This window comes from Ceratotherium simum, chromosome 11 (genome assembly GCF_057802395.1).
Source record: "Ceratotherium simum simum isolate JZ-2026a chromosome 11, ASM5780239v1, whole genome shotgun sequence".
Lineage (NCBI taxonomy): Eukaryota > Metazoa > Chordata > Mammalia > Perissodactyla > Rhinocerotidae > Ceratotherium > Ceratotherium simum.
The window spans coordinates 43,357,913-43,384,493 of NC_141910.1; the positions used below are offsets into that span (position 1 = coordinate 43,357,913).

Sequence of the window (26,581 nt, forward strand, 5' to 3'; positions counted from 1 at the left end):
CTCCCCGTCTCGCTTCTCTTCTACCTCCCGTAACTGCATTTCAGCCACTTAACATACACTGTGGTTACTTGTGACAGACACCCACACTGACTGTCTGTATTCCTATTCTCAGAAACTTTTGATCAGCCCTCTAGACTGCACCATCAGAACCTTACTTCTTGAGCTTTTTCCGTTTCTGAATAAGCAACTCCTCATTGCATTGAAACAGCAGGGTGTAGTGGGAGATAAATACTCGAAGGCGCTGAACACACACCAGAAGTAGGTAATAGTCAGGGTGTTCCTGTTCTGTGAACTTCAGAACATTCTGGATGGAGGAAAAAAGGAAGCAGAATTGCATAATTAGAATGAAAAGTTGTTTGTCTCTTCTGCACCTTGCCTTGATCTGTTGTGAGAGTTTGGTAGCCATTTAATCAAAACAGCAATACATATGGCCAATCTGATTATAAACTGAAAGGGCAAACTTGCTGTTCTCTTTATCCATCACACCAAGGGAAAATAATAGTTACTATTGCTCCTGTTTGGGTTGGATGTGTACATAAGATAATTCCGTCTGAAAAATTAGAAGGAGCTACTAATTAGATCTCTGAGGTCATGGTGTCATTTTAACAATTACTGTCTATAAGCAGTGCCTTATAACTTAGACGAGTCAGACTAACGGTAAGTATGTCAAGAGTCAAGGCATGCTGGAATGGGGGAATGTTTACGATCAAGCCTGGCCTGGTGCCCCCCCCCCCCAGTTATATTGCCTACTGTGCTGTGGTGGAACATGCATGCTAGTTGGATTTGGGAAAGCTAACATTTATTGAGTACTTCCTATTGCCAAGCACTAAGCCCTTTATATTTTCTCATTTAACTTTTACCACAACCTGGTTAGATAGGCAAAATTATTACCTCCACTTAACAAATAAGGAAATTGAGGCAGAGTGAAGTTATGTAATCTTCATTAGGTCACACAACTAACGAGTAGCGGAGCCGGGATTTGAACTCAAGTCAGACAGCAGAACCAGGGCTCTTATTTACCATATTGCTTGCAAGCCTGGGTTTCAGTCCTAGTTTTTTTCACCTACCAGATGTGTTAACTTGGGTAAGTTACTTAACTTCTTTGGCTCGCCATTTCTTTAGCTAAAAAATGGTACTGATGATACCTATTTCATGGGACTGTTGAAAGGATTAAATAAGATAATTATTGTGAGAAAATGATTTTAAGGTCTAAAGCCACAAACAATTGAAAGTCTTTCCAATATTGATACTGGGTACTTCCACCGGAGATAAATCCCAAGCGTTTCTAAGATGCTTTTCACTGAGTTACTTAGGAAGATCAGTCAGCAATTAAACCAGAACAGGTGGGTGGTGGGAAGAAGAGGGGCTGGTAGGGGTGTTGATGTGCCTCTCTCTCAACTCTACTTTCTCCAGGGTGCTACAAGCCCTGTGGGAAAATGGTGTGAAGAAGTCAACTCATCAGCTTCTTCAAGCTTCTTCTCTGACATAAGACATAACCAATGTATGATAGACCCTTGGACCCAAGCCAAAAGAAAGCAGTCAGGATAGCAGTTAATTGGGCAGGTTACATAGGTATTTCTTAGATGCCATGGGGGTGGGTGTTAGGGGGTGCATTTAAATGGCTGTAGAACCAAGGTAGAAGGGACTGAATAGGTACTCAGAGTCTAGCAGGAGCTGCTATGGAAAGATCCTGGATCGGCAGAGATGTGGACTGCTGGTAAATGAAGACAGAACTTCAAAGGCAGGCATCATGAGCTGAAAATTTTTAGAGACAGATTTTAGCTCATACCACAAGGTGGAGATGGAGTAATCATAACAATCTAAATTATTTAAATGCTTCTTAGAAATATTAATGATTCCTTGACCCTTTACAGTATTTCTCAGTTGGAAGCCAAAAACAATTGTTTAGCATGAAAATTAGTTTGGTGGCTTGCCCAGCCATGCCTACCTGCAGATGTATCAGATATTCAGGGATGCGCTGGACTATGTGAAAAAACAATGTGTAGATGTCAGATTTAATCTCTTCATCACCCTGAATGAAAGAAAGGTAGAGTCACTCCTCAGTGTTCCTCCAGCTTTGGCTACAGAACCCCAGAGTCAGGCCCACAAGAGTAGGAAACGTTAACTCCTGGAGCGTTTTCTTCCTCTAGAGTGTCATGAAGCATTGATCTGTCATTGGAGAGGCCACTTGTTCAGGGACATGCTCAAGGAGACAACTCTTCTCTAACAGGGAGCATGTCATATACTTCTTTTGAATCTACCCAACTTTCCAAACTAATGCCTCCTTTCCCCTCCCCCATCTTAGCACAGTGCTAGACAGAAGTGGGCGCTCAATAAATTATATTTGAGTTGAATGAATTCATTAAAGTTCTTCAGCAAGTAATCATTACAATGGTTTCCTAACAGGCACTATGGGTGGATTGGAGCCTCATGAGAGTAGGGAAGGGAGTATGATTAGAAACTGGTCAGCTGGCCTGGCAGCAGGAAACATGTTGGACTTTCCCCTTGTCCCTTCCCTTCTCTTCCTTTCCCTTTCTCAAATATTTGCCAAGTGCTGACATATGGTAGGCATTATACTGGGTTGGGAGTACTAGAGGTTTAAGTAGAAAGGTAATAAGACAGAGTCCTTCACCTCTTGTGAAACTTGATGAACTCTTAGCTTTAGGGCTTCTGATAAGTTTTTTCTCCTATTGACCTAAAATAGCTAGAATTGTTATATATTTATATGTGCTTATTGAGCATCTAATATATCGCTGCAGTAGCAATACTTAAAACAACATGACTAGAGCCACATTACCATCTTAGAAAACTGACACACACAGGATGACTTGAGTTTAATATTCAGTTTATATGAGTTTAATATTCAGATTCATATTGTCTGAGCCTGAAAGAAGAAACAAAACCCTTCATACAGCACGCAAGCTGCAGCGTGAAAATCTCTGCATAGAACACCTGTTTACTTCACCTGTACTTTCAATGGAATGGAACACAGGGTCAGTAAGGGAGAGCAAGGACCAAAGCAATGGCACTGATCCTTGAGTGAGCTCCTTTAACTCCAGGTAGGAGCATCAGTGTTCAAATCATTCTCCAGCCTGGAAGATAAGCTCAGAGTGCACGTGCTGTACTTCCCGGGTGAATAAGCAACATCGTATAGATATACGTGTAACCAAAGGGCAGCGCACACGTAGAGTTAACTTACCTCCTTCAGAACAACAACATGAACCAAAGAGATGCATTCAGGCAGGTCCCTCAGGTAGGCAACATAGTAATCCAAAAAATTATTCTTGAAAACAAACAGAAAAATGCATGGTAAAAACCAGGAAATAGGAATGATAGCAACTAATATTTTTATAGAGTTATTTATATCAAAAAGGAGTAGTTTGCAGAGATTAATCGTTTCTTTAATGTGTTTACTAATATCTTTTTGCTTTTTTAATTCACCCTTAAAAAAAATCTATTTGGGGGCGTCCCAGTGGTATAGTGGTTAGCTTCGTGTGCTCCACTTTGGTGGCCTGAGGTTCTTGGGTTCGGATCCTGGGTGCGGACCTACACACCGCTCATCAGGCCACACCGTGGCCGTATCCCATATACAAAATAGAGGAAGATTGGCATGGATGTTAGCTCAGTAACAGTCTTCCTCAAGCAAAAAAGGGGAAAATTGGCAACAGATGCTAGCTCAGGGCTGATCTTCCTCACCAAAAAAAAAAAAAAAGACTTTTTGGTTTTAAGGTAAATATCACTAAAGATTTGGGAACCAAAACTCAATAGCTCTGCTTTAACAAGAGAAAGGAAACCGATAAACCAAGGCAGAGGGAAGGGACCATGTAAGTTGAAAAAGTATTTTTAAATTGTTAAATGGTAAAAATGCATATTTGTTTTTAAATTACTTTTAATTTCAATCATCTACATCCAAATGAGGAACTTTGTCCAACCCACCTCATAGTGTCTAGACCTGTGGTTCTCAACTTTTTTCACTAATTGCATATTTCCACAAATTGCATATTCACCTATGCAATATGCCTTCTGGAAAACAATTCTCAGCTTCTGAAGTTATATTCTCATAGATATAACAATTCTCAGCCCAAGAAAGCATACTAACTACAAATGAGTAAAAGTGATATTAGAGGGTAGCAGTACATCCTTTCTAATCTATACAAGTAAGTAATTTGCACACTTGGTATTATTACCCATAGTTGAGAATCATTGATATACAGAGGTGGATTGCAGGAAAAATCTGGCTTGCAGACCAATTTTAGTTGGCCCACACAATATTTTTAAAATAATAAAATTTCGGGGGGCCGGCCCCGTGGCTTAGCGGTTAGGTGCACGCGCTCCACTACTGGGGGCCCGGGTTCGGATCCCGGGCGTGCACTGATGTACCGCTTCTCCGGCCATGCTGAGGTGGCGTCTCACATACAGCAACTAGAAAGGATGTGCAGCTATGACATACAACTATCTACTGGGGCCTTGGGGAGAAAAAAGGAATAAATAAATTAATTAATTTCAAAAAAAACAAGAAAATTTCACACAAAATTCTGGATTTCCAGCTTCTCTTAAAATACCAGAAGATCTGGCTACTCTAGTCCTTTTTTTCCTGCATGTAATTGGATAAAGCTGAGTAGCTATTCCTTGCTGAAAAACATATGTGCTCCACTTAACCTCACTTTCCAACAGTCCATACTGTATTACATTCAGTTTACTTCTACTCATTTATGTCACTATCTGGCCCTGTAGGTATTGAGTTTGCAACTTCTGGCCTGGATCATATTTCTTTGTAGACCATTATAGAGATTTCAAAATTTAGCACCCTTTCTCCAAGGGGGTGAAAACAAAAAACATTCAAGACAAATAGCTGCCTGTCACGTTTTTAAAAATCTCTCAGGAATGAAATTGTGTATGAAAGTACATACATATACTTATTATATATGTATGTATAGATATATATGTGTGTCTAAATATATTTATACAGAAATACACACACATACACATACATGTGCATATTCAATTATAGTACAGTAATTGAATACATTGGGCTATTACAGTACAGCGGAAAGTGATGGACTAGAAGTTGAAAGACTTGGGTTCTAGTCACAGATCTACAACCATCTAGCTAGCTGGGTGATAACAGCAAAGGCTTTTAATTTCTTCGAACTTTCATTATCTGTAGAATGAGAAGTTTAGACTAGATCTCAGCAGTTCCTCTAAAATTCACTGATTCTAGATTCTCCATTAAGAGAAGCAGACGAGGGAGACACAGGTGCATATAATTCAAATTTATAAAGGATTAAAATAAAAAAGCTTACCTCATCATTTGTTAACTTAAGGAATAAATCTCCAAGGACTCCTTGGCGTGGCCACTTCAGAACCCTCTCCTGCAAAGCGTGAAGCAAATCCAAGTGCTGCTGGACAAGGTACCGTAAAGAGCTAGGGAAGAGACTTGAAACACAATAGAGACAGGATGACACCAACCAGGTGTAGAGAAGAAAAGACCCTTCAAGAACATGTGCAGCAGGTCCCATTTTCCCAGTCATTCAAAATATTCTGTCACAGGTCTGCATTTAGGATTTTAAAAAAAGGTTTATCATCGTAGGCCTCATGGCACGTATCCTCAGATTATAGAAAGACCCCCTTACTGACGGCTCCTATACAAACGCACACGGAACTAACAAAGAGCATATCACTTGACTAGACGTTGTAAACCCAAACTAGTACACTCTCATTTATGTGACACTCAGTGGAAATTCTAAAGGAAATCTTTTTTGATATTTTAAAGTTACTCTCGCTTGTGCAAAATAGTCTATTCTAATTAGTGTTGTAGATGACAGCACTGAGGTAGCACTTGGTCATTCTCAGCTACTACGCAGGAGACTGCCACTTGAGTAAGTAGGAAAATTTGTTTAAAGGCAACCATTAAAAGCTCAGAGGGTGGGGGTATGAAAGTGTTCCTTTTTCCCTTTCTTTCAGCTTCTATGAGGAATACGGGGCAAGGACAGAGTCTTGCCTGGGGAGGCTACAAATTAGGCCTCGCCTGCTACTCCCTGGAGTTGCACAGAGCTCTCTTACTGTTATCATATCCCGCTTCCCCATCTCTCAATATGCCTCATTATTTCAGAGGAAGTGAAGGGAGGAAGACAGAAGTCAGAGAAGGAAGGGATGGAGAGCAGAGATAGAAAGAGAATCATGGGGGAAGAAGAAGGGGGTTTGGATGGAGAAGGGTGGGGTGATCAGAGGTGTATAGGAAAGAGGAAGGAAGAAATAGAAGTAATTGGAGTTTTGCTGGGCTACAGCAAGGATTTGCACTCTAACTTGGTGACTTAGCGGAACTGAAAGTAGGTTCCCTTGTGCTTTCAAGACCACAAGTTTAACAAAGATGAAAGTGATGACCTGCTTGTCACTGAGAGCTGAACTTATTTGGATATTTCCCCAGGATCTAATGAGAGTAAATTAGTGGACAATTAGGGTGCTTTGCCAACCCTGAACAAGCAGACCTTTGTTGAGAACAGTAAGAAGGACACCAGTTTGAGAAGAGGTTTTTTCAACCCATCTCCAAGTAAAGCAAAGACTCCCCTGTGGCTGTAGCTCAGAGAAGACACAGGAACACCAGAATAGTGTACACAGCCCCCTGTGAAAAGATAAAAGGATTCCTTCCACTCCCATCTTCTGCCCCTCCACCTCCCTGCACCATGAGTCTCCGTGTATGTGAAGCCAGCTGATCAGTAAGCACAAGAGGAGAGGCCTCCTGATCAGAGCTCTTACACCTGGAGAAGCGGGCTTGGAAGATCTAAGTAATCCCTGTCCAGATCAGAGGGAATTCAGAGGGTCGGCTAGGACATAGTCTGACTGGGAGAAGACCATAAAGCTGATGGAGGAAGGCACAGCTGATCAAACTGAAAGAGTGAAACACTGCACCAGCAAAATATCTAGATGGGAAAGATTTCTCCCCACCCAGAGGCTATCGATGACTTTGGGTAACATTCCTGGTGAGACCCTGAAAGCTGTTAGGGCACTATGGTGAGATCTAACCTTGTGTTGGGTTGTCCATATAGGTCATGTAATACGTCTTGGATTATCTCTTTTCTTTTTCTCTCCTTTCCTCTTCTCTCCTTTCCCTTTCTTTTTTTCCTTTCGAGAAAGCTGCCTTCTGCTACATAGTGCCAGTGTATTTGCAGAGTTGGAGAGCTGGTACCAACGTCCTTCTGGACTGTCCACTGGTGTCAGAGAAGGCTAATGCTCCCATCAAGCATCGTGGAAGCACATAAGTTACATGAAGGGCAATGACCTACAGTGGGTTCTGTACCAAATATTGAAAACAGGCTTTAAAATCTTTTTCAGTTTAATAAGGATGTTATTTGAGATTGGGGAGGAGCGTAGAGGAGGTGAACCAGGAGACAGAGAGCAGAGGGAGAAAGAAGGCAAGAAGTATAGACACACTTAACCTATTTCGCTGTTTGCCTAGAGCCATACGTGACTCCCAGAAGAAACTTTTTCACGAAGATGAAAGTATTAAGTGCTCAACTTCTTTTCTGTTCCTCACTAGGGGTGAAATTATGGCAACATGAGTAGTTTATTCTTTTTAAAGCCTTCAAAGTTATTTCAACTCCCGCAACACAGTGCTTAAACAATGAGGGAAATAAACTAAACGCAATGAAGGAAAATCCAGTTATAGTTTCAAACTAATAACTTAGCTCTTGCCAGTTCAGTTTGAGGCCAAAGTCACTCCTGAGCTTCCGCAGCAGGATGCAACCAAATTTGATGGGCATCGATAATTAAAGGTGTGCCACCTGGTGGTGATCTGTAGCACACAGCTTGTTGAGTTCTTGGTGGATGTGGCACTGGAGTTTAGCTTATAAAGCTAACTGGCAATCCTGTCAAGCTGACTTTGCCCCTCCCCATGAGTGTTCAGACGGGGCTGTTTGATCCTGAGGTTGTGGGTCTACCTGGGTGAATCAGAGAGAAATAGTCAAGAACGCCAATTTCTGTGATCTTCCAACAAATGAGCAATAGCCCGCAAGTTCCTCTCAGGCTTCAGCTGGCAGCCTGTGCCCCTGCAGCTTGCAGCTCTTTCGGCCATGGGCAGGGCTGGCTAGAAAAAGGCTGAGAAGGCTCTTGAGCACTTCACTTTTTTTCTAGGGAAAACCCGAAGTTTTATTTTATAGGTTTGAGAAGACATGGCCACCTCAGGTTTGAGGGTCAGGTTGTAGCTGTGGTGGATGTCATTTTCACACCCAGGTTACTTCTCAACAGGGGTAAAAAGGGCTGAAGCCTTGTGGTTTGTGATGGGAAAGATAGTAAATGTTAATAGATTTATTTTCATCTTTGCATGAGGAAAAACACCAACAGGGAAAAGGAATGGTCTCATTCTGTTCTGTATTTCATTCCACTGGTCTATTTAAAGTACACATAGAGGCTTCAGAAAAGCTTAGAACAAGGAAGAAATATAGTGAGTAAAGAAAGATAATGAAAATCTAATCCTAGGGTAGAAAAATGGTGACATTGCAAAGCTCAGATCCAGAGACTTCATATTAGTGATAAGAGTATTAAGTTGAAGCTTTTCTCTTCTTGTTCTATGAAAAGAAAAAAGAGGGTTAGCTTAGTAATAACTAACATGAATAGTATTATCATGGATTTGAGAAATAACTGTTATTTTACTTTCACTGAGGATTATGCGGCAGTTTTAATTTTTTTTAATCTCAAGTTTTGGGAGAAATGTCCACTCCTTCCTCAGTAATGTGTCACAAGAGAACATCTTAGAGAAGCAGGAAGTGACAGCAAGTAGAAAAGAGCCTCAGTGAGCTAAGAACATATCCAGCATCCCTACTTGATAAAACAGCTTACGGGCTGTTAAAAGGAAGCCTGAGTCCTGAAATAGAGAGAGGCAGAAAGTCTGCTTCTGGTTATCTGAGAAACTTGACATATTGCTGTTAGTCAAGGTGGTGTCTTTTAAACCACAAGGTCCTCAGAGAAGCAGTGTGATGTTGAAAGAGCACAAGGTACAGGGTCAGATAGGGTTTGAATTCTGGCACTAATTGGCTATGAGGCCTTAACCCTCTGGAGCTCAGTTTCTTCATCTATAAGGTAGGATTCACAGGGTTCTTGTGAAGATTTCATGAAGTTATAAATGAAGTGCCTAGCACAGAGCCTGGTTACTGTGATCCAGCGTAAACAGTTCTCGCTTTCTCTTTCATTGCCTGGTCCCCAAATTCTCAGAGACTAGAAAGAGATGCTGCTGGCTTAGAATCTTAGATGTGGAACAAAGCCACACCAAAAGGTAGATCGGCTTTAGACTTGGGTAATGTAAACCGAGCAGGTCTTTGGCAACAGCAAGATAACTAGAGGCCGTAGAGCCTTCTCTGAGGGCTGAAGGGACAATCTTGGGGAGGGGGGAGGCATAGGACAAGCTGGATTGAGGTCTAGGAGGGAGAATTAAGTGGCCATAGGGAAGGAAGGACCAGCAAGAATCTGGTGGCCACTGAGAGAAGGTGAAGCCCAGTCCAGAGCCCCTGTTAGTCATAGCTTTAGCTGCACCACATTACCCTTTCTGTTCTTTGTTACTTTCTATTTTGTTTACCAGAGTTTTACAGTAAAATAATTCTTGAAAATAGTCAAGCCACTTGTGGGTTTGTCAGGGAATATTTTCTCACCTCAGTTATTTAAATAGGTGAGCATTGTGTTTTGGTGACTTGGTGTATTCTAACAGCTGCAAAACCAAGTAAAATTGGGGGGATAATAAGGAGCAGGAAATTACAATTAGGGGCTTCCCTAGGTGGAGTCACAATTTGTGAACCACCAGTGTATATTACCTGAGAGAATATTTAAAGTAATAATGCTACATTTGTCCATAATAGTCCATAATCCAGATTTTCCATCATTTGGATTGGCCTTTTCCTCAATTAATCTGGATTATTACATCTTCGTTACATAGTCTTTTCCACCAAATCATTGTTTCGTCCTTCCTGCTTTCTCCCAACAGAGAGGGAAGCAGAGAAAATCTAAAGATTATGAACACATACAGATCAAGGAGGGTTGTCACCTTGGGGCTAGCATGCTGTTACGCTACACCGCAGACCCTGTGGAAGCATTGCCCCACAACACAGGTATACACACACAGACACGCACACAACACCACACACTCATGCATTATCTGGTACTGTGGGATCACCTGAACAAATCATAGGAAAGGTCCAAGTCCAGAGTTACATCAGCCCTGTATCATTTATCTAATGGCCACTCAGTGCTTCAGACCTCCACTGCATCCATTACCCTTGTACCTCCATGACACCTGTGATCCCAGGAGGATATGCAGACGGCAACAGAGAGCAGTGCTCCCTCCCTATAGCATTTATTCTCCTTTTAGGTTCTTAATAGACATGCCAGGGACACTGAAGGCCCAGGAGACTATACCCATTTTCTTATCTGCTGAAAATCTAAATTTGAGACTTGCCAGGGGTTACCTACTGTCACTGCCTATTCTCTTTTCCAAGACTATTTCTGGAACTCTTCACAGGTCCCAGAATTCCCAAAGTGGAAACAATAAACAACTTACCTTAAATCTTAATCAATCTGAAAAGCAAAGGCAATGAATACATGGATACCTTCTCTCTTTTGAATTCCTCTTTCCATCTGACCCCTGGAATGTTGCCTTGATCTTCAGGATCAGAGAGATGTTAATGACGTATTTTCTTTCTGATTCAAGCAGTTCTAAAGCCACAGTCTGTCTTTTAGCTTTAAAAATAAACCAAAGAGGGAATTTTTGTTAACCCCTCCTTCCCAAAATCCTACTAAATGATAGAAAGCAATACAAAGATGTGGAGAGTAATAAAAAGAGACATCAGCAAGTTTTTGGAAGATGGAAAAACAGAATGGAGGCATGGTAAATAATTCAGCAGGGTAAAGGCACAAAACCTTGGTGTTCTCATCTGCAGATGGGAAATCTGCTGAGATGCAGAAAGGTTCAAGGATTGGAGGCACCACAGAAAGTACAAGTAAGGGGCAATGTTGAAAACAGGAGACACGATCTATATAAAGTGCAATTGAACTTCCAGGTCCCCACCCCCATGCCAGATGGCTTCCTCATTTGCACCCCATGGGAAATGGGAAAAATTAAACTAGAGACGCCCTGCTCTCTGGGACTTTGGCTAAAGACATCAGACATAGTAGAGTCAGAGTTGAGATGCTAAAATGAAAATAAAGGAACTCAGAGAAGGCTTGCATTCTCAACAGTGAGATTCCCCTCAGCCCCTTCCCCTGCAGTTCCCAGAATGCCAGCAGCCAGACTTAGACTCTTCAGGCAGGAGACTGGAGGATCTTCCACCAGAGAAGCTGAACTGCCCAAGGAAAAAAGGCTCGAGACACTGACACAAAGAGATCACCTGTCAAAAAGTTAATTTGCCACCTGATCAGCAGATAATGAAGCCCATGTATCCATAAGCTTGGCCAAATGAGACTTTTCAGATTTCTTTTTATTTAGGGCCTCTCTCTTAGATATAAATAATTAGCTAAGGATCCTCAGACATTCAAATCAAGCTTACACCATAAAAGAAAGAGAAGAAAAAAGTGTATACACATATATTTTTACAAAATGGGAGGGGGAACCATGAATAAACAGACAATGCAGAAACAAAAGAAAACTTTTTAAAAATCTTATAATTTATATCCTCAAAAAGATATGAGAAAAATATTCTAGCATTTATTAATTACAAGATGCTATTTTTTAAAAAGAAGAATAATCCAAAAAAAGTAGAAGAAACTTTTTGGCATTTTTAAAAGATAAAAGAGTAGAAGATAAAGTCAGGGAAATCCCTTGCCTCCCCCTCACCCAACCCCCCCCCCCAAAAAAAACAAGAAAGCGACATATTGAAGAAAAATAGACGAGAATAAGATGGCAGTGGAGAAAATCAATCCAGGAAATCCAACATCAAACTAGCAGAAGTTTCAGAAAAAGGAAAGAAAACGGATGAGAAGATATTATCAAGTTAATAATGAAAAAAAATACTATGACATGTATTTCCAGAGGAAAGGGCTCACTGCGCTCAGCATAAATAATGAAAAAGACACACATCATTGTAAGGCACACTACAACTTTAACACACCACAGATGAAGAGAAGATCCTAAAAGGTAAGAGAGAGAAAAATCAGGTAATGTATAGAGGACTGAGGATCAGAATGGTATTGGACTTTCCAACAATCATATTAGAAGTAAGAAAACAATGGAATAATTGCTTCAATATGATGAGGGAAAATGATTTTATATTCAGTTAAATTATCAACATATGTGGAAGTATGTGGAAAATACTGGATGATAGTTTCCATCAAAATAAGGAGTAAAGCAAGAACCAAAGAAGGACACACAAGATTTAAAAAAACACACACAAACAGGAATGTAACATAGGAGAAATATGAAGTGAATTTCTAGGAAAGCTGGGAAGTCCTAGGATGGCAGCCATGCAATGGGCCAGAATGGAGTAGGATGACAGAGGTCTCTAGGGCAAATGCTTTAAAAATAAAAAAAATGTAAATGATGGATTTTCTGTGAATTGTTAAGAAAATTTAAAAATATCTATGTAAATGGAGAGATATACCATGTTCTTCAGTTGGAAGACTCAGTACTGTCAAGATGTCAATTCTCTGCTAATTGGAATAAAAGAAGAAAGAATCTAGAATTAGACCCACCCATATATGATCACTTGACTTTCCATACGAAATTCAACGTGGAAAGGGAAGGTCTTTTCAATAAATGGTGCTGAGGTGACTGGATAGCCATATGGGAAAAAAAGGAACCTGAACTCCTTCCTCATACCACACATCAAAATTTATTCATTATTAAGTTATAAACCTAAATGTGAAAGCTAAAACTATAAAATCTTTACAACCTTGGGCTAAGCAAAGATTTCTTGGAAGGACACATAAGTCACAATCTATTTAAAAAGTTTAAAACTGATAAATTGAACTTCATCAAAATTAAAAACCTCTGTTCATCAGAAGACTATTAAGAAAGTGAAAAGGCAAGCCACAGACTGGAATAAAATATTCTCAATACATATATCTGACAAAGAACTCATATCCAAAATATATAAGAAGTCCTACTAATAGACAATAAAAAGATAACCCATTTTAAAAGTTGGACAAAGGACTTCAACAGGCACTTCATAAAAGAGGATATACGGATAGCCAATAAGCATATGAAAAGATGCTCAACATCATCACTCATCAGGGAAGTGCAAACTAAAACCACAATAGGATACCAGTATATTGCAAGAATGGCTCAAATTAAAAAGACTGACCATACTAAATACTGGGAAGGATTTGAAGCAATTGGAACTCTCATACATTGCTGGTAAGAATGTAAAATGTCCCAACCACTTTCGTAAACAGCTTTACATTTTCTTTTAAAGTTAAACATAATCCTATCCTATAACCTAAAGATTCTATTCCTAGGTATACACCCAAGAGAAATGAAGGCATACATCCTAAAAAAGATTTGTACAAGAATATTCATAGCAGTTTTATTTATAATAGCCCTAACTTGGAAACAAGCCAAATGTCCATCAACAGGAGAATGGATAAACAAATTGTGGTAAATTCTTTTAATATGATTAATAAAAAGGAAAGAACCACTGAATGAATTATACATTGCACATTATGTTGGGAGAAAGAAACCAGACACAAAAGAGTACACATTGTATTATTCCGTTTATACGAAGTTCAAGAACAGACAAAACTAATTTATGGTGACAGAAGTCAGAATAGTGGTTCTGTGGGTGGGTATTGACTGGAAAGGTGCATGAGAGAACATTCTGGAGTAACAGAAATATCGTCTATCATGATCTGGGTAGTGGTCACAAGAGGACTTACATATCTAGAAAGTCAATGAGCTTAAACTAGGGCTTTGTGAATTTTACTCTATGTAAATTAACTGTCAATAAAATATTGATTAAAAAAAATAGCAGCACAAACTTTTTTTTTTTTTTTTTTGGTGAGGAAGATTAGCCCTGAGCTATCATCTGTTGCCAGTCTCCCTCTTTTTGCTGAGGAAGATTGGTCCTGGGCTAACATCCGTGCCCATGTTCCTCTCCTTTATATGCAGGACGCTGCCACAGCATGGCTTGATGAGCAGTGTGTAGGTCTGCACCCAGGATCCAAACTTGCAAAGCCCAGGCTGCTGAAGTGGCACACACAAACTTAACCACTATGCCACTGTGCCAGCCCTAGCATAAACTTTTTCTAAAACATGGAAGCAAGTACCAGAAGAAACTGTCAAAAGAATTTAAAGTGGTTGCTGCTGTTCTTCGTAATAAACCTTTTAGCTTATTTTCATGTATTTGATAATAAAAGGTAATTTTTAAAAATTACCTCCCACAAAACAGTTGGAGGGAACTGCCATTGTCTGACATATAGTAAGCCTTCAGTAATGACTGAAGATTTGAAGGAAAGGAAGGAGGGAAAAAAGGGAGGGGGAAGGGAGAATAGACCCTGTCACAGTGCTTGACATTTTGGTGGTAGGCTACCGGTACAAGATTTATATATATGTACATTTTAATATAGGTACGGCTTATTTTTTATTTTTTGCAGGGAAAGATTCGCCCTAAGCTAACATCTTTTTCAATCTTCCTTTTTTTTTTTTTTCCCTCCCCAAAGTCCCAGTGCATAGTTGTAGGTCCCTCTAGTTCTTTTATGTGAGCCACCACCACAGCACGGCAACTGATAGACAGGTGGTGTGGTTCTGCCATCCGGAAACAAACTCAGGCTGCTGAAGCGGGGAAAGCGCCAAACTTTAACCACTAGGCCATCAGGGCTGGCTCAAGATTCATATACTGAAGATTCTGCATCACTGAATAAGCGGTTCACAAAATTCTGCCTTCTTCTCCACCAACCTTATGCCTTTTTTTTTTCCAAAGCACACATTACTAAGTATCATGGATACCCAGAATCTAGGTAGTAGTCCCAGCTGGCCATGTGACCTCAGGTGAGTCCCTTCACCTCTATAGGCTTTAGTTTGTTCATCTGAAAAGGAAACAAGAGACTAGGTGGTCTCATTTGTACACTGAATCTAAGTTGCAAGGATCCTAGCCCTGAGGTTTCCTATTCTTTAAAATTTCAGCCTGCATTTCCCCTTGGGACTTACCAGCTAAAGAGGTTTCACACAATACATTTTCCAAGGAGCTGTGTCTGCCCTGGCCAACTTCCTTGAGTTTGTCTGGGTGGTCTTTCGTGACATATTCTTCACCCCAGTCTTTACCATCCTTAAGCTGCCTCCACACACCAGATGGGAGATGGCCCTTGGATTGGATATCAGCCGAGAGGCAAGACTTAATATTTTCTTCAGGTTCTGGGGTTGTTGGGTTCATTCCTGAAAAATAATACCTGTCATCAAGATCTGACTTTAAAAAAAAAATTATATTTGTTACTAACTCTTAAATATTATACCCGTTTGTGGACAACTATCCCTTGAGAATTAAATATATCAATTAAGGATTAAAAGTCTTCACAGTTGCAAAGGATCACCTTTCTCTGTTTCTGGTGTATACATCCTCTACTAAATAAGGAGTTTTTTAAAAAATTTATAAAACAATATAATTAATTTATAGTAGTATATATTGACTCCTCATATCTGCTTCCTTTCAGGTGAGCACACCAGGAAAGAAAACATAGAAAGAGGAAGGAGAAGGGTGCCAAAGACAATGTCTTCTTTTGGAATTTGTCCTCCTTGGCCCTGATGACAGTAAGTTGCAGAAAGGAAGGAGGAAGGGAGAGAAGGGAGATGAAATAATTTATTAAATTCTGGTGAGTTGTCTATTAAGTAAATAGTTTTAAATTAAACTATAAAATGTATGGTCCATAGAAAATTTATGTCGTGCTACATACACTTGTGAGTTCTCAGCAAATGTTAATTCATTGGTAATTGAAATGAGCCAGAAGAACCAAGAATACTGGTTTTGTCTTAAACTTTCCCACCCATTCTCTCTCCTTGGGTTTAACTGAGTCAGTGACTTACTCCAGCACACATCTTGGAATCTTAGTAACCATAACGCTTTATCTTGCCTGAGTTCTTTCATGCCTCATTTGGGACTGAGGGAGCAGAAGCAGGGAAGGTGGAAGAAGGGAAAGGGTGGAATTGCTAGAAGAAAAGAGAACTCGAACAGCCACTTACCGGGACCCATCATTCCCTTCACATTACTATCTCCTACATGCATGGATCTGGACTCTTGGGCTGCAAAGAAAGGCAAGTTTTCAATCAGTATTCATTCCACTCACATGGACAGGCATCTTCTGAGTCAGGCACTGGGGACAGACTCACAGAGTTTACAGTTTACTGGGGAAGACAGAGCAGTAAAAAAAGAAAATTACAATATAGTGTGGCAAGCACTATTTTCCCCTGTGTAAAAAGATACAAGTGGTACTTACCTCATAGACTACCATAGGAATTAAGTCAGTTAATACTTGTAAACTGCACACAGTAAGAGCTAAATTATTGTTTAACTATGATGGTGAGAAGGGTAATGATGAGAAGAGCCAGAATGATGCTGTTAAAATGTAAGTCAGACCCTGCCACTCCTCTGCTTAGCTCTCCAGTGGCTTCCCATTTCTTTGTAAAAGCGGAAGAACTTATAATTATCACGAGGTCCGAAAATATCTGGCCCCCTCCCCTGCCTGATGTTTCCTTTCTTTTTCTTAAACTGCATCTTCTGTTGTCTCCCTTGTTCACTCTGCTTTAGCCCCATTGGTCTTCTTGCTGTTACTTGAACATATCAGTTATGTTCCCACAGGACCTTGGCACTGGCTGTTTCCTTTCTTCCCCTGGCTATCTGTAAGGTAACTTTCTCACTTCCTTCAGGTTTTTACCTGGCACCCTCTCTAAAACTACACCTGCATTTCCTTATTTTTCTCCTTGTCACTGTCTAATATATTACATATTTAATTTATCTTGTTCATTGTCTGCTTCCTTTAGAACAAAGGCTCCATGGGGCAGGGATTTTTGTTGTTTTGTTCATTCCTACATCCCACCCCCTAAATCAGTGCCCGGGGTGAATGAATGGATGAATGGGCAGGTGAATGGATAGAAGGAAGGATGAACGGGTACTGGAATGGCCAACTGCAATCTCACAAGAGACCTTGAGCTAGAGGCACCCAGCTAAGCTGTGCACAGATTCCTGACTCAGAGAATCCGTGACATAATGAATGCTTGCTATTTTAAGCTAAAGAATTTTGGGGCAATAGATAACAATTGTACCATTTTATAATTGACTATAAGTAAGCCAACCCTTTCTGAAAGTGTGGTACTTTGACCCTGAGTTTTAACATAACCTACCACCAATCATATCGGGAATGTCTTATTATGGAACATTATTCCCAAATTTCTGCAGCAACTCGGTAGAACAAACTGTGTTATATAAGCCATGCCTATATAACAGGGAAGGAAGGACGAGTTGCCACTAAACAGCTAATTTAAATCCATCTGGGCGCTTTGCAGATATAATATTTGATCTTTTATTTTGTGAGCATGTTCAGCTGCCCCAGATCTGGCAGTAATCTGGCCTTGACTTTCCAAGCCCATCCTGTATTCTTCCCTATCAAAATCTTCCTTTTATGTCATGCTCTCCATGACATGGAACAAAGAAAATAGAGCCACCTGCATTGAACCCATTCTCCACAGGGATCAAGTGAGTTTTCCCAGGCTGCACCTATCAGTCTCTAAAATAAGTACTCAAATGGATAAAAAACTAAACATAAAAAAGCAAATCTGTGGGGCCTGCCCATTGGCGTAGTGGTTAAGCTCACGTGCTCCACTTCAGCGGCCTGGGGTGTCGCAGGTTCGGATCCCGGGTGCGGACCTATGCACCACTTACCGAGCCATGCTGTGGCAGGTGTCCCACATATAAGGTAGAGGAAGATGGGCACGGATGTTAGCCCAGGGCCAATCTTCCTCAGCAAAAAAGAGGAAGTTTGGTAACAGATGTTAGCTCAGGGCTGATCTTCCTCACCAAAAACAACAACAACAAAAAAGCAAATCTGAACTTTGAAGTTAATACCAACTAAAAGCCATTTGATTTAGATTTTTATCAGTTATTCAAAACACATTTATTGTCTGTGAATATATGAGCCACATTGTTCCTCAAGCCATAAGAGTAGAAAACCACCAGTACTGCCCTTGAGGAGCTTACAATTGGTTGAGAAGTCATTGAGCTTCTTTTGGAGACTTTCTACATGCAACCAAAAAAAAAAAAAAGAGGAAAATTCATCTAAACCATGTTAATATCTACATTCATGCTCCTGTGTATAAGGTGCTATACTTGACATTGTTGAGGATACAAAGATATAGCAAACACGTAACCAAACATTGTTATAGACGTCCCTGGGAAAGAAAGCCAGTTTCTTCAGTACTGCCTGCAGACAATTTTCTAGTATCTGTTCTATCATCCCTCAGATTGGGGATGTGGCTGGTCACCGTTTCAGCCCACAGACAGCACTAGCTCTGGTTTTCCAGGGAAAGGGGAGTACAGAGTTAGACTGCCACTGATGTCACTGCCTGCCAGTTAGAGCAGATATGACCTTTTTCATATCAGTGAAACCTTTGCTGGAAAAAAAGGCAGAACACACAATTTTGCGTCTATGCAGAGAGACAAGGATTGAGAAGTAATGCAGAAAATAAAACAATTTATTACAGTAAATATTTTTTTTTATCATTTTTCTTCTATGCTGGATATAGTATTATTGTGCAATAAATTATTTCTAATCCATTTGAAATTTAGAATACCCAGATTAGTATTTTCCCAAAAAAGAAAATCTTTTAAAATGTGGCAGACTCTCCTAGTCTCTCAGATCCTCTGGATTCCTCTAAACTCCAGATATAAGAGGAAAAATTCTGTGCAATACACCATCTTCATCTAGTAAGGATGGAGGACTGAAGCCCGTTCTTACAATTACTTAAGCCCATTCTTGCTATTACATAAGCCCTTAGGAATCAAGGAAAAAATGCGTGGCTAATTCAATATGATCTGTGAACTGTACCTTTTTCATAGGCCTGAGAAGGCAAGAGGTTTGTAAAGTCTTCATTCGGAAGAACAGGCTCAGGGATATTGATGGAACGGAAAGGACTTCCTTGTGCTTGAGCAGACCCAGCCTGTGAGCCGTGTTCTTCTTTCTGACTTTTCCTAGGGAAGAAAAACAAAGAGTCTTAATACCCGATGGGTTAAGAAGAGATTCAGTCTGGAATAATTCAAGAAAATTTCTAAATTATTAGGTTGAACCCTGTAAAATTGCTGTTTTCGTAAACTAAAAATGGTTAAAGACTAACAGTTCATATGGTTCAACTTAATTCATCACCAGAGCTGGAGAAAAAACTTCAAATGTCTATAAATCACCTTCTAATTGTAATAGCTACATTCTTATTTTTCTCTTACTGGCTTCCCTGTCATCGGGATCTTTAGAGTTTGCAGTGGTGACAATGTGCGTGGGATGATTTACATTTACTTAACAAGGCAACACAAAAGTACCTGGAAATAGCAGGTCTTCAATTGAAAACAATAAGCCATTCTCCAGGGTCACACGAATATTATTGCCATATTTCTATTTTATAACAATAAGGATTATATACATTCAGTGTTGAAATTACTTGATTCAACCTCATTGACATATTGTTTAACATAAATTTATTTTCAATAGCAGAAGTAAAATAATAGGAGCATTAGAGAAACTTTAGAAAACTAATAAAAAAGGAAAATCACTGGTGACTCCACTATCCTAACACAACAATCATTATTATTATTGTTGTTGTTATTATTATTATTTTGGTGAGGAAGATTAGCCCTGAGCTAACATCTGTTTCCAATCCTCCTCTTTTTGCTAAGGAAGATTGGCCTGGGGCTAACATCTGTGCCCATCTTCCTCTACTTTATATGTGGGATGCCTGCCACAGCATGGCTTGGTAAGCAGTGTGCAGGTCAGAGTCTGGAATCCAAACCCCCGAACCCTAGGCCACTGAAACAGAGTGAACAGAGCGTGCGAACTTAACCACTACGCTACCAGGCCAGCCCCAACAATCATTATTTTTAAATATGTCTTTCTAGATGTTATTTTACATGTTTTCACAGTTGAAATCACATTCTACATGCCACTGTGTATCTTTTTCACTTAACTTCCTATTGTATTAAGTGCATTTTCCCTAATAGTTACTATCTATGTTTAGTATTAACCAACTTTAATGGCTCTATAACTTCCATCACATGCTGCCTCAGTGGCCAGTTAAGCTATATACTGATAATGGGGAAGGTGTTACCGGTGCCTCCCTACAAGCCATTGCTTACGAGTTTGCCTTTGGTCAATTTTTTTTGTGAGACACTCACTTGGCTTTCACTTTTCGAGATTCTCTTCGCTTTTCCTGTTGAAGCTGTTCAATTTTCTGTTGCATTTCTTCTTGTTTGGAAGTGATGGCCTGGATCATTGACATGGCATTGCTCAGCTCTTCCTAGAAAATAAGGATCGATATATATTTAATCTGGCATATGGGATAAAAGTATATAACATAATATCTAGTACACAGTAAGCTTTTGATACATATTTGTTGAATGAATGAAAGATGAAAATTTTACTTCTATTGTGGCCTCTGATTTTTTGTGTGTGTGTGTGTGAGGAAGATCAGCCCTGAGCTAACATCTGACAATCCTCCTCTTTTTGCTGAGGAAGACTGGCCCTGGGCTAACATCCATGCCCATCTTCCTCCACTTTATATGGGACGCCGCCACAGCATGGCTTGACAAGCGGTGCGTCGGTGAGCACCCGGGATTCGAACCAGTGAACCCCGGGCTGCCGCAGCAGAGGGCGCGCACTTAACCACTTGTGCCATCGGGCTGGCCCTGTGGCCTCTGATTTTAACACAAACCTCCAAGAAAGAAAAACATGAAATAGATCTTTTTCCACGATAATTAGTGAAGGAGCCAGAGAGAAAATTCTTATATTTAGCTGCTACACAAAAATGCAAGTTTTCTACTTCTGTTGTTAAAACCAAGAATCTCTCTTCAGCAGAGAAATAGAGGAGGGGCCTACCTTGAAATAGTTTAATGAATTCTTCATCTCAGTAACTTTTTCTTCCATGGAACATCTGCAACTCTTAACCTTCTCTTCCAAAGCATACTCTCCATGTTGAATTCTTGACAGTTCTTGCATCGCTTCTGTGAAACCAGTTTTGAGTTCAGAGGCTAGGGCCTGCAACTAAATAATACACGAAGAGTGAATTCAATTTGCTATAAATTATTATCAATAGTACCATTGACTCGTTGAATGTTTCTTTTATTTGAGAAATCAGGCTCTTTAAAATCTACAGACCTCATTTACTGGTAGACTAAAGTCTGGACAACTTAAGGCAACCTTGGCCCCATTCATCTAGGGAAAAGAGGGTCTTTTTTATACAGAACATGCTGAAGCTTGATGGTGACAAGAAAGCAAGCAAATAATTAAGTTTACAAGTATTCCTGCAAGGTACTATTTATTCTAACACCTTTGATTAAAATGAGATTTTTAAAAATCTTGAAAAGCAACACATGTGAAAGACAATCTTGATCTGGTAACTCTTCGAATTCCGTCAAAGAAGGGATGGGTCATATTATCCCTGGTTGTGATGAGAAGATGAAGAAATTCAGTTATTTTTTCCTTAAAAAATTAAATGATTAAAGAGTAATAACTAAGCATATCTGAGAATTTCTTTGAAAAGGAAGAAGTCTTTTTTTATATTCTTGGATGATGTCATGGAAAGGGAGATAATGGCATTTTCAGTGGCAGTGTGCTTTAATCCATTAGGAAGGCACAGAAATATCTACAATGGTAGGAGTTCAGCACTGTTGTTGACAGCCATATGAATCATCCTCACCAGTCAAGCCTGGTCATGTAGGAATGCACACATTGAACTTCTATTGTCACCTTCCGTGCTATGAAAAGGGTGTCAATTTTGGAGTCAGATAAGGTAGAAATTCGAGCTCTCTCCTAAGTACTAAGACCTTAGGCAAGTTGGTTAACCTCTTTGTAGCAGTTTCCTCATCCATAAAATAGCTATAATACCTATTATATTTATATATATATATATATATATAATACCTATTATCTATTTCACAGGGCTGCTTGAGAATTAAATTGATAAATGTAGGTAAAGTGCCTGCCACCATGTATGTTTGGTACATAGAAGGTGTTCAAGAAATTTTAATTCTCCTCCTTTAAGTTGCAAATCAAAAAGTTAAGCACAAACAGAAATGTGGAGAAAATGGAGCACTTCTAAAGTTCAGTTTTATTTATCGAACAAATGTAAAAAGCATTTTCAACAGACAGAAAGTTTAGATAATAATAATAAGATAATAATAACATTACTTTCTTGACATTTATGGTCTTACACTCTGCTAAGTAGAGGAACTCTTAGCTCCAGATCTCTCTTTAAAACAGAACTTTTTAGAAGGTTCATTCTATAATTAAAAGTATCCCCCAAGTATTCTTATTTTAAAGGGATGGAAATTAAAGCCCAGGTGCCTTAAAATTCCTTCAAATGTGTATTTCTAAACATTTTTGGAATCTGATTGTCCAAATGGTTCCAACTTGCAATGGCACCACCCATATAAAATGACTTAGTCTCCTACACCACATCTTTAAAATATAGGGTTTTGTGATCCACTGTGCCCCATAAAGGTTTCTTTTGAGGGTGAGAGTAGGGAGAAATGAGAGGAATGAAAGAGATCATTCTGAGAAAAAAGCAAGACCTGTCAAGTGTTTGGGGCTGGAAGACTGGGAAACAACGTGAGCAACGTTTTTCATTCCAATCATTTTTTATTTTAATTAATCTTTATGATGGGTTTCAGCACATATCCTAATTCAGTCAATCATGATGGATTAAATCACCAGATCAGCTACTTTTGATCTGGTAATTCTCACTATATAAATTCATCTGCTGTGAGCAAAATAAATAAAATCAATGACTACATAATATCAAAGCAAAATTTATGAAAGTTTTAAAACTGAAGGAAGGAAACCTGACATTCATTCAGGTGCTCCGAAATTCACTCAGGTTTCCTGCTTGAAAAAAAAAGGGAACCACTATCCGACAGAAATAGGTTTCATTATCACTACTCCCAGAGGTGGATGTGTGGCGTTTTCCCCAGGAGCCAAAAGGCAGTAGGAGGGTCCTAGGGAAAAGGACTTTTCCTCACCTGTAGAACCCCAGCTCTCCAGAAATTAATAACTATCGAAAGTTTTCCCTAACAGCAAGGTTAAATGGGGACTTTGGGAATTTTGAAACCATTTAGAGCTATGAGCCCATCTTCTTCCCATAGATGACTTCGAGCCCCTTGGGTATCTGCCACTGAAGTAACACTACTGCTTTATAAACAGCTTCACAACCACTGAACAGCCAAGGAGGGCAGGCCGTGGTGAGCACAATCACAAACCTGAGACAACATCTCACCTTTCAGATGCTTGGGGCTCTTAATAACTTTAGCTGCTACAGACTGGTTTTCCAGTACCAACTGGCCGTTGCTTTGTGAATTAAAAATACTCTGAAGACATGGACTTAAGATCTTTTTCTGCTCTCTCTTCAGCTTTCTTATTTGGCAGCCCACAGCCCACCCCAAGGATTAGAAATGGATGTCTACCTTGTTCTCCAGCGAGTTGAACACGTTCCTCATCTCGTTGATTTTTTCATGAAGCTGCTCTAGAGAGGTTATGATCCCTCCATCCTGCCGCTGGAGGCGGGCTCCCACTGGAGGCAGGTTCAGGGAAGACTTGTACTTCGAAGCCTAGGGTACCACAGAGGGCATCTTAGGCTCAAAGAAATAGGGGAGAGGAGTCCGAATTCTTCCTATTTCCTGCTCTTAATTTCTGTTTCTCTATTTCCTTTACTTTCTTGGCTTCTTAACTCTTCTTAAGATGAATTTTAGTCAATGTTTTCCAATTTGTTTTCCACCAAATATCCCTCAAACTAAATGTTCATAAATTATGCAAGTCGTTCCAATTTGTTTTTTACACAGACTTCTTCCTTTCTGTCCCATTTTTAAGGTCAGAAGGCTACTGTGAGGCAAATTCAGGGGAATGAGCCTGTGCCTTGAGAACTCTGCAAAGGCATACATGTCGAGATTTGAGAAACCTCCACACGGTATGCCAAATTCCTACAACACCTGACTAAAGGCTCTTTATGAGCAAAAGCCCAGGTGTTCTGAAGTAACACATGATGGCAAGGATGCCAAGGTAATTGCTTTGGTTTCCCCCTAAACCAGGGTTACTACAGAAGAAACATGGTCTTTCTGCAGCTTCCACCTTCCTAATTTTAGGCCTGCTTATCAAGCCCCAGCAATGCAATGATTTAAAACATAAAGTGGGTTGCAAGTCATTTGAACAGTCAAGAGTAAATTCCTCAAATCTCCTCTACACTCCCTGCAGAAGTTGGCCCTTAAAGTCATTCTTACGGGGCATTATTGAAGCTGATATGAAGCCTGGTATGCTGGAAATTTATCCCCCCTGGATGCACCACAGGCCTAGTAGAGTTAACTTCTCTGGTGTTACAAGACATTCCTCAACAGTAAAAAGAGATTGAGGCTCGAATAGGACTGACAAATTCTAGAAAACTTTCAATGGCAGTTTTAACGATTGAAACCTATTACTGTAGGACTGGTTCCCATAGTTTTTCAATTAGAGGTCCTTTTGGCACATACTTCGTTTCATTGCAGAGAAAAAGAAAAAGGAAAAAAGAGAATCACCCTAAATCTCATTACTTTAATATAACCATTAATGTTTTGGCACATTTCTTTCTGTTTTGTTCTGTGCATATAAATACAGATATTTGTATGCTTGAAATCACACTACAGATACATTTTGATTCTGCACCCTCCCTTTTTTGCCTAGCATTCTTATAGCCTTAAAATTTCCCATAGCCTCAAAATTTTTTTCTAAGTGTCTACTTTTAATTGCTACATAATATTGCATCCTATGGATGTGCCAGAGTTTACCTACCCATTCACTCTTGTTGGAAATTTATGTTGTTTGTAGTTTTTCAATATTATGAATAATGCTGATGTATAATGCTTTTTATTTAAAGCTTTGTATGTATTTCATATTATTTCCTTAGGATAAATTCCTAAATATGAAATTACTATGAGTCAAAGGATGTTAGGTAGTAATTGACCCAAAGGGAAACCTACTGTATCGGAGGGAAACAATATATTCAATTAATTAATAAGTGTGCAAAATATATTTAACCAGAGGGTTTTAAAAGTTATAATAATATGGTTGCATATTCTTGGAAAGACACTGTATGATGTGTAATATTCTAAATTAGTGTATTTAGAAAAACATATCTTGGACAAGATATATGAAACATAAGTAATATAAATGGAGGAAGCTGCAGTATTTACATTCCTAAGGCTATGAGTGAGCCAAAAACACAGTTGGAGTTCAAACCATTAGTGTGAGGGTTGAGCTAGGACTAAATTGTGCAGTTACCACATCTGTTGCCTTAATTGTGGGAACCCCCCCCGGACTTTTCATGTTAATGGAATCATAATTTAAGAATCTATATGCAAAATGAAGTAATCAATGGTGAAGCAGCACAATCTGACTCTGGAAAAAGAGATTGGGATGGACTTTGAGAGGGCTGTGTACAGTGGCCACAGGACAAGAGAAAAAGGGAATAGACCTGGGCTCAAATAAAAAGGAATAAGTATACTGAGCCAGCAAACCCAAGGGTTAGTCAGTGCATCCACACTGATTCACCTGTCCTGGTAGTCATTCTACCTGGAAGGCACTGGGAGATGGGAGTGCTCATTCTCCCGTTGGCTTCTGTGCCCTGATTTGGATCACTGTATCTTACTCTTACCAAAGAGGTCAAGGCCATCCAAAGAACAGGGAACCAACGAGGAGTATGAATATTTTAAGACTTTTACTGCATTTTAACTGATGATTTTCCTAAAAGTTTCCACCAATTTACACACACTCATCAGAACTAAATATTATTATTTTGTTATTTGCTAATTACATAGTCAAAAAATAATACTCCTTGTTTTATCGTTTAAAGTTTCTTTGAGCTTCAACCTTTTCTTCTGTTTATTAGCCATCTGTAATTTTACTTTGGTAAATTGTCTGTTTATATTCTTTGCCCATATTCTACTAACGTCTCAGAAGCTTCCTTTTTATTGATTTCTATGAACTATTTATATATCATTAAACTTTTGTAATATTTTTGTAAGAATTTTTCCAATTTTGTTATTTGCCTTTGAATCTGTTGAAAATATTTTTACATTGGGAAAATTTTAAATTGTGATGTGGATGAACCCTCTACCCCTTTCCTTTGTGATTTCTTCCAGTGCTTTTTCACTTAGAAAGATATTTCACATCCAGAGACAAAATAAATATCCACTTATTCTAAACTTTTATGGTTTGAATTTTTATATTTAACCTTTTAAACCACTTTAGAGTTTATTTTGATTAGGGTATGAAGTGAGAATTTCCTGTTTTTTTCCCAAAGACCCAGACAATTGTCCAAACATCATTTGGCACCAGACTGAATGACTGCATCAGACCCCTTGGTTCAAAGCAATATACACATCTTGCAGATATTCAT

The 26,581-nt window shown here is 39.4% G+C and overlaps 1 protein-coding gene across 3 annotated transcripts in view; it reads right to left on the reverse strand.

Moving 5' to 3' along the window:
- ARHGEF33 (Rho guanine nucleotide exchange factor 33) overlaps positions 1–26,581 on the reverse strand; it is a 48,108-nt gene that overhangs the window by 17,495 nt on the left and 4,032 nt on the right. For 2 of the 3 annotated variants that reach the window (XM_014792347.2, XM_087436860.1), the window contains exons 3-12: positions 21,040–21,204; positions 20,340–20,461; positions 19,006–19,148; positions 16,148–16,207; positions 15,122–15,346; positions 10,593–10,722; positions 5,304–5,436; positions 3,200–3,283; positions 1,949–2,032; positions 156–304 (exon numbers count right to left, since the gene is read on the reverse strand). In XM_014792347.2, the coding sequence (XP_014647833.2) occupies positions 156–304; positions 1,949–2,032; positions 3,200–3,283; positions 5,304–5,436; positions 10,593–10,722; positions 15,122–15,346; positions 16,148–16,207; positions 19,006–19,148; positions 20,340–20,461; positions 21,040–21,204 (1,295 nt within the window). Of the gene's footprint in view, positions 1–155; positions 305–1,948; positions 2,033–3,199; positions 3,284–5,303; positions 5,437–10,592; positions 10,723–15,121; positions 15,347–16,147; positions 16,208–19,005; positions 19,149–20,339; positions 20,462–21,039; positions 21,205–23,621; positions 23,766–26,581 lie in introns of all 3 variants that reach the window. The other variant, XM_087436859.1, reaches the window with a different exon arrangement.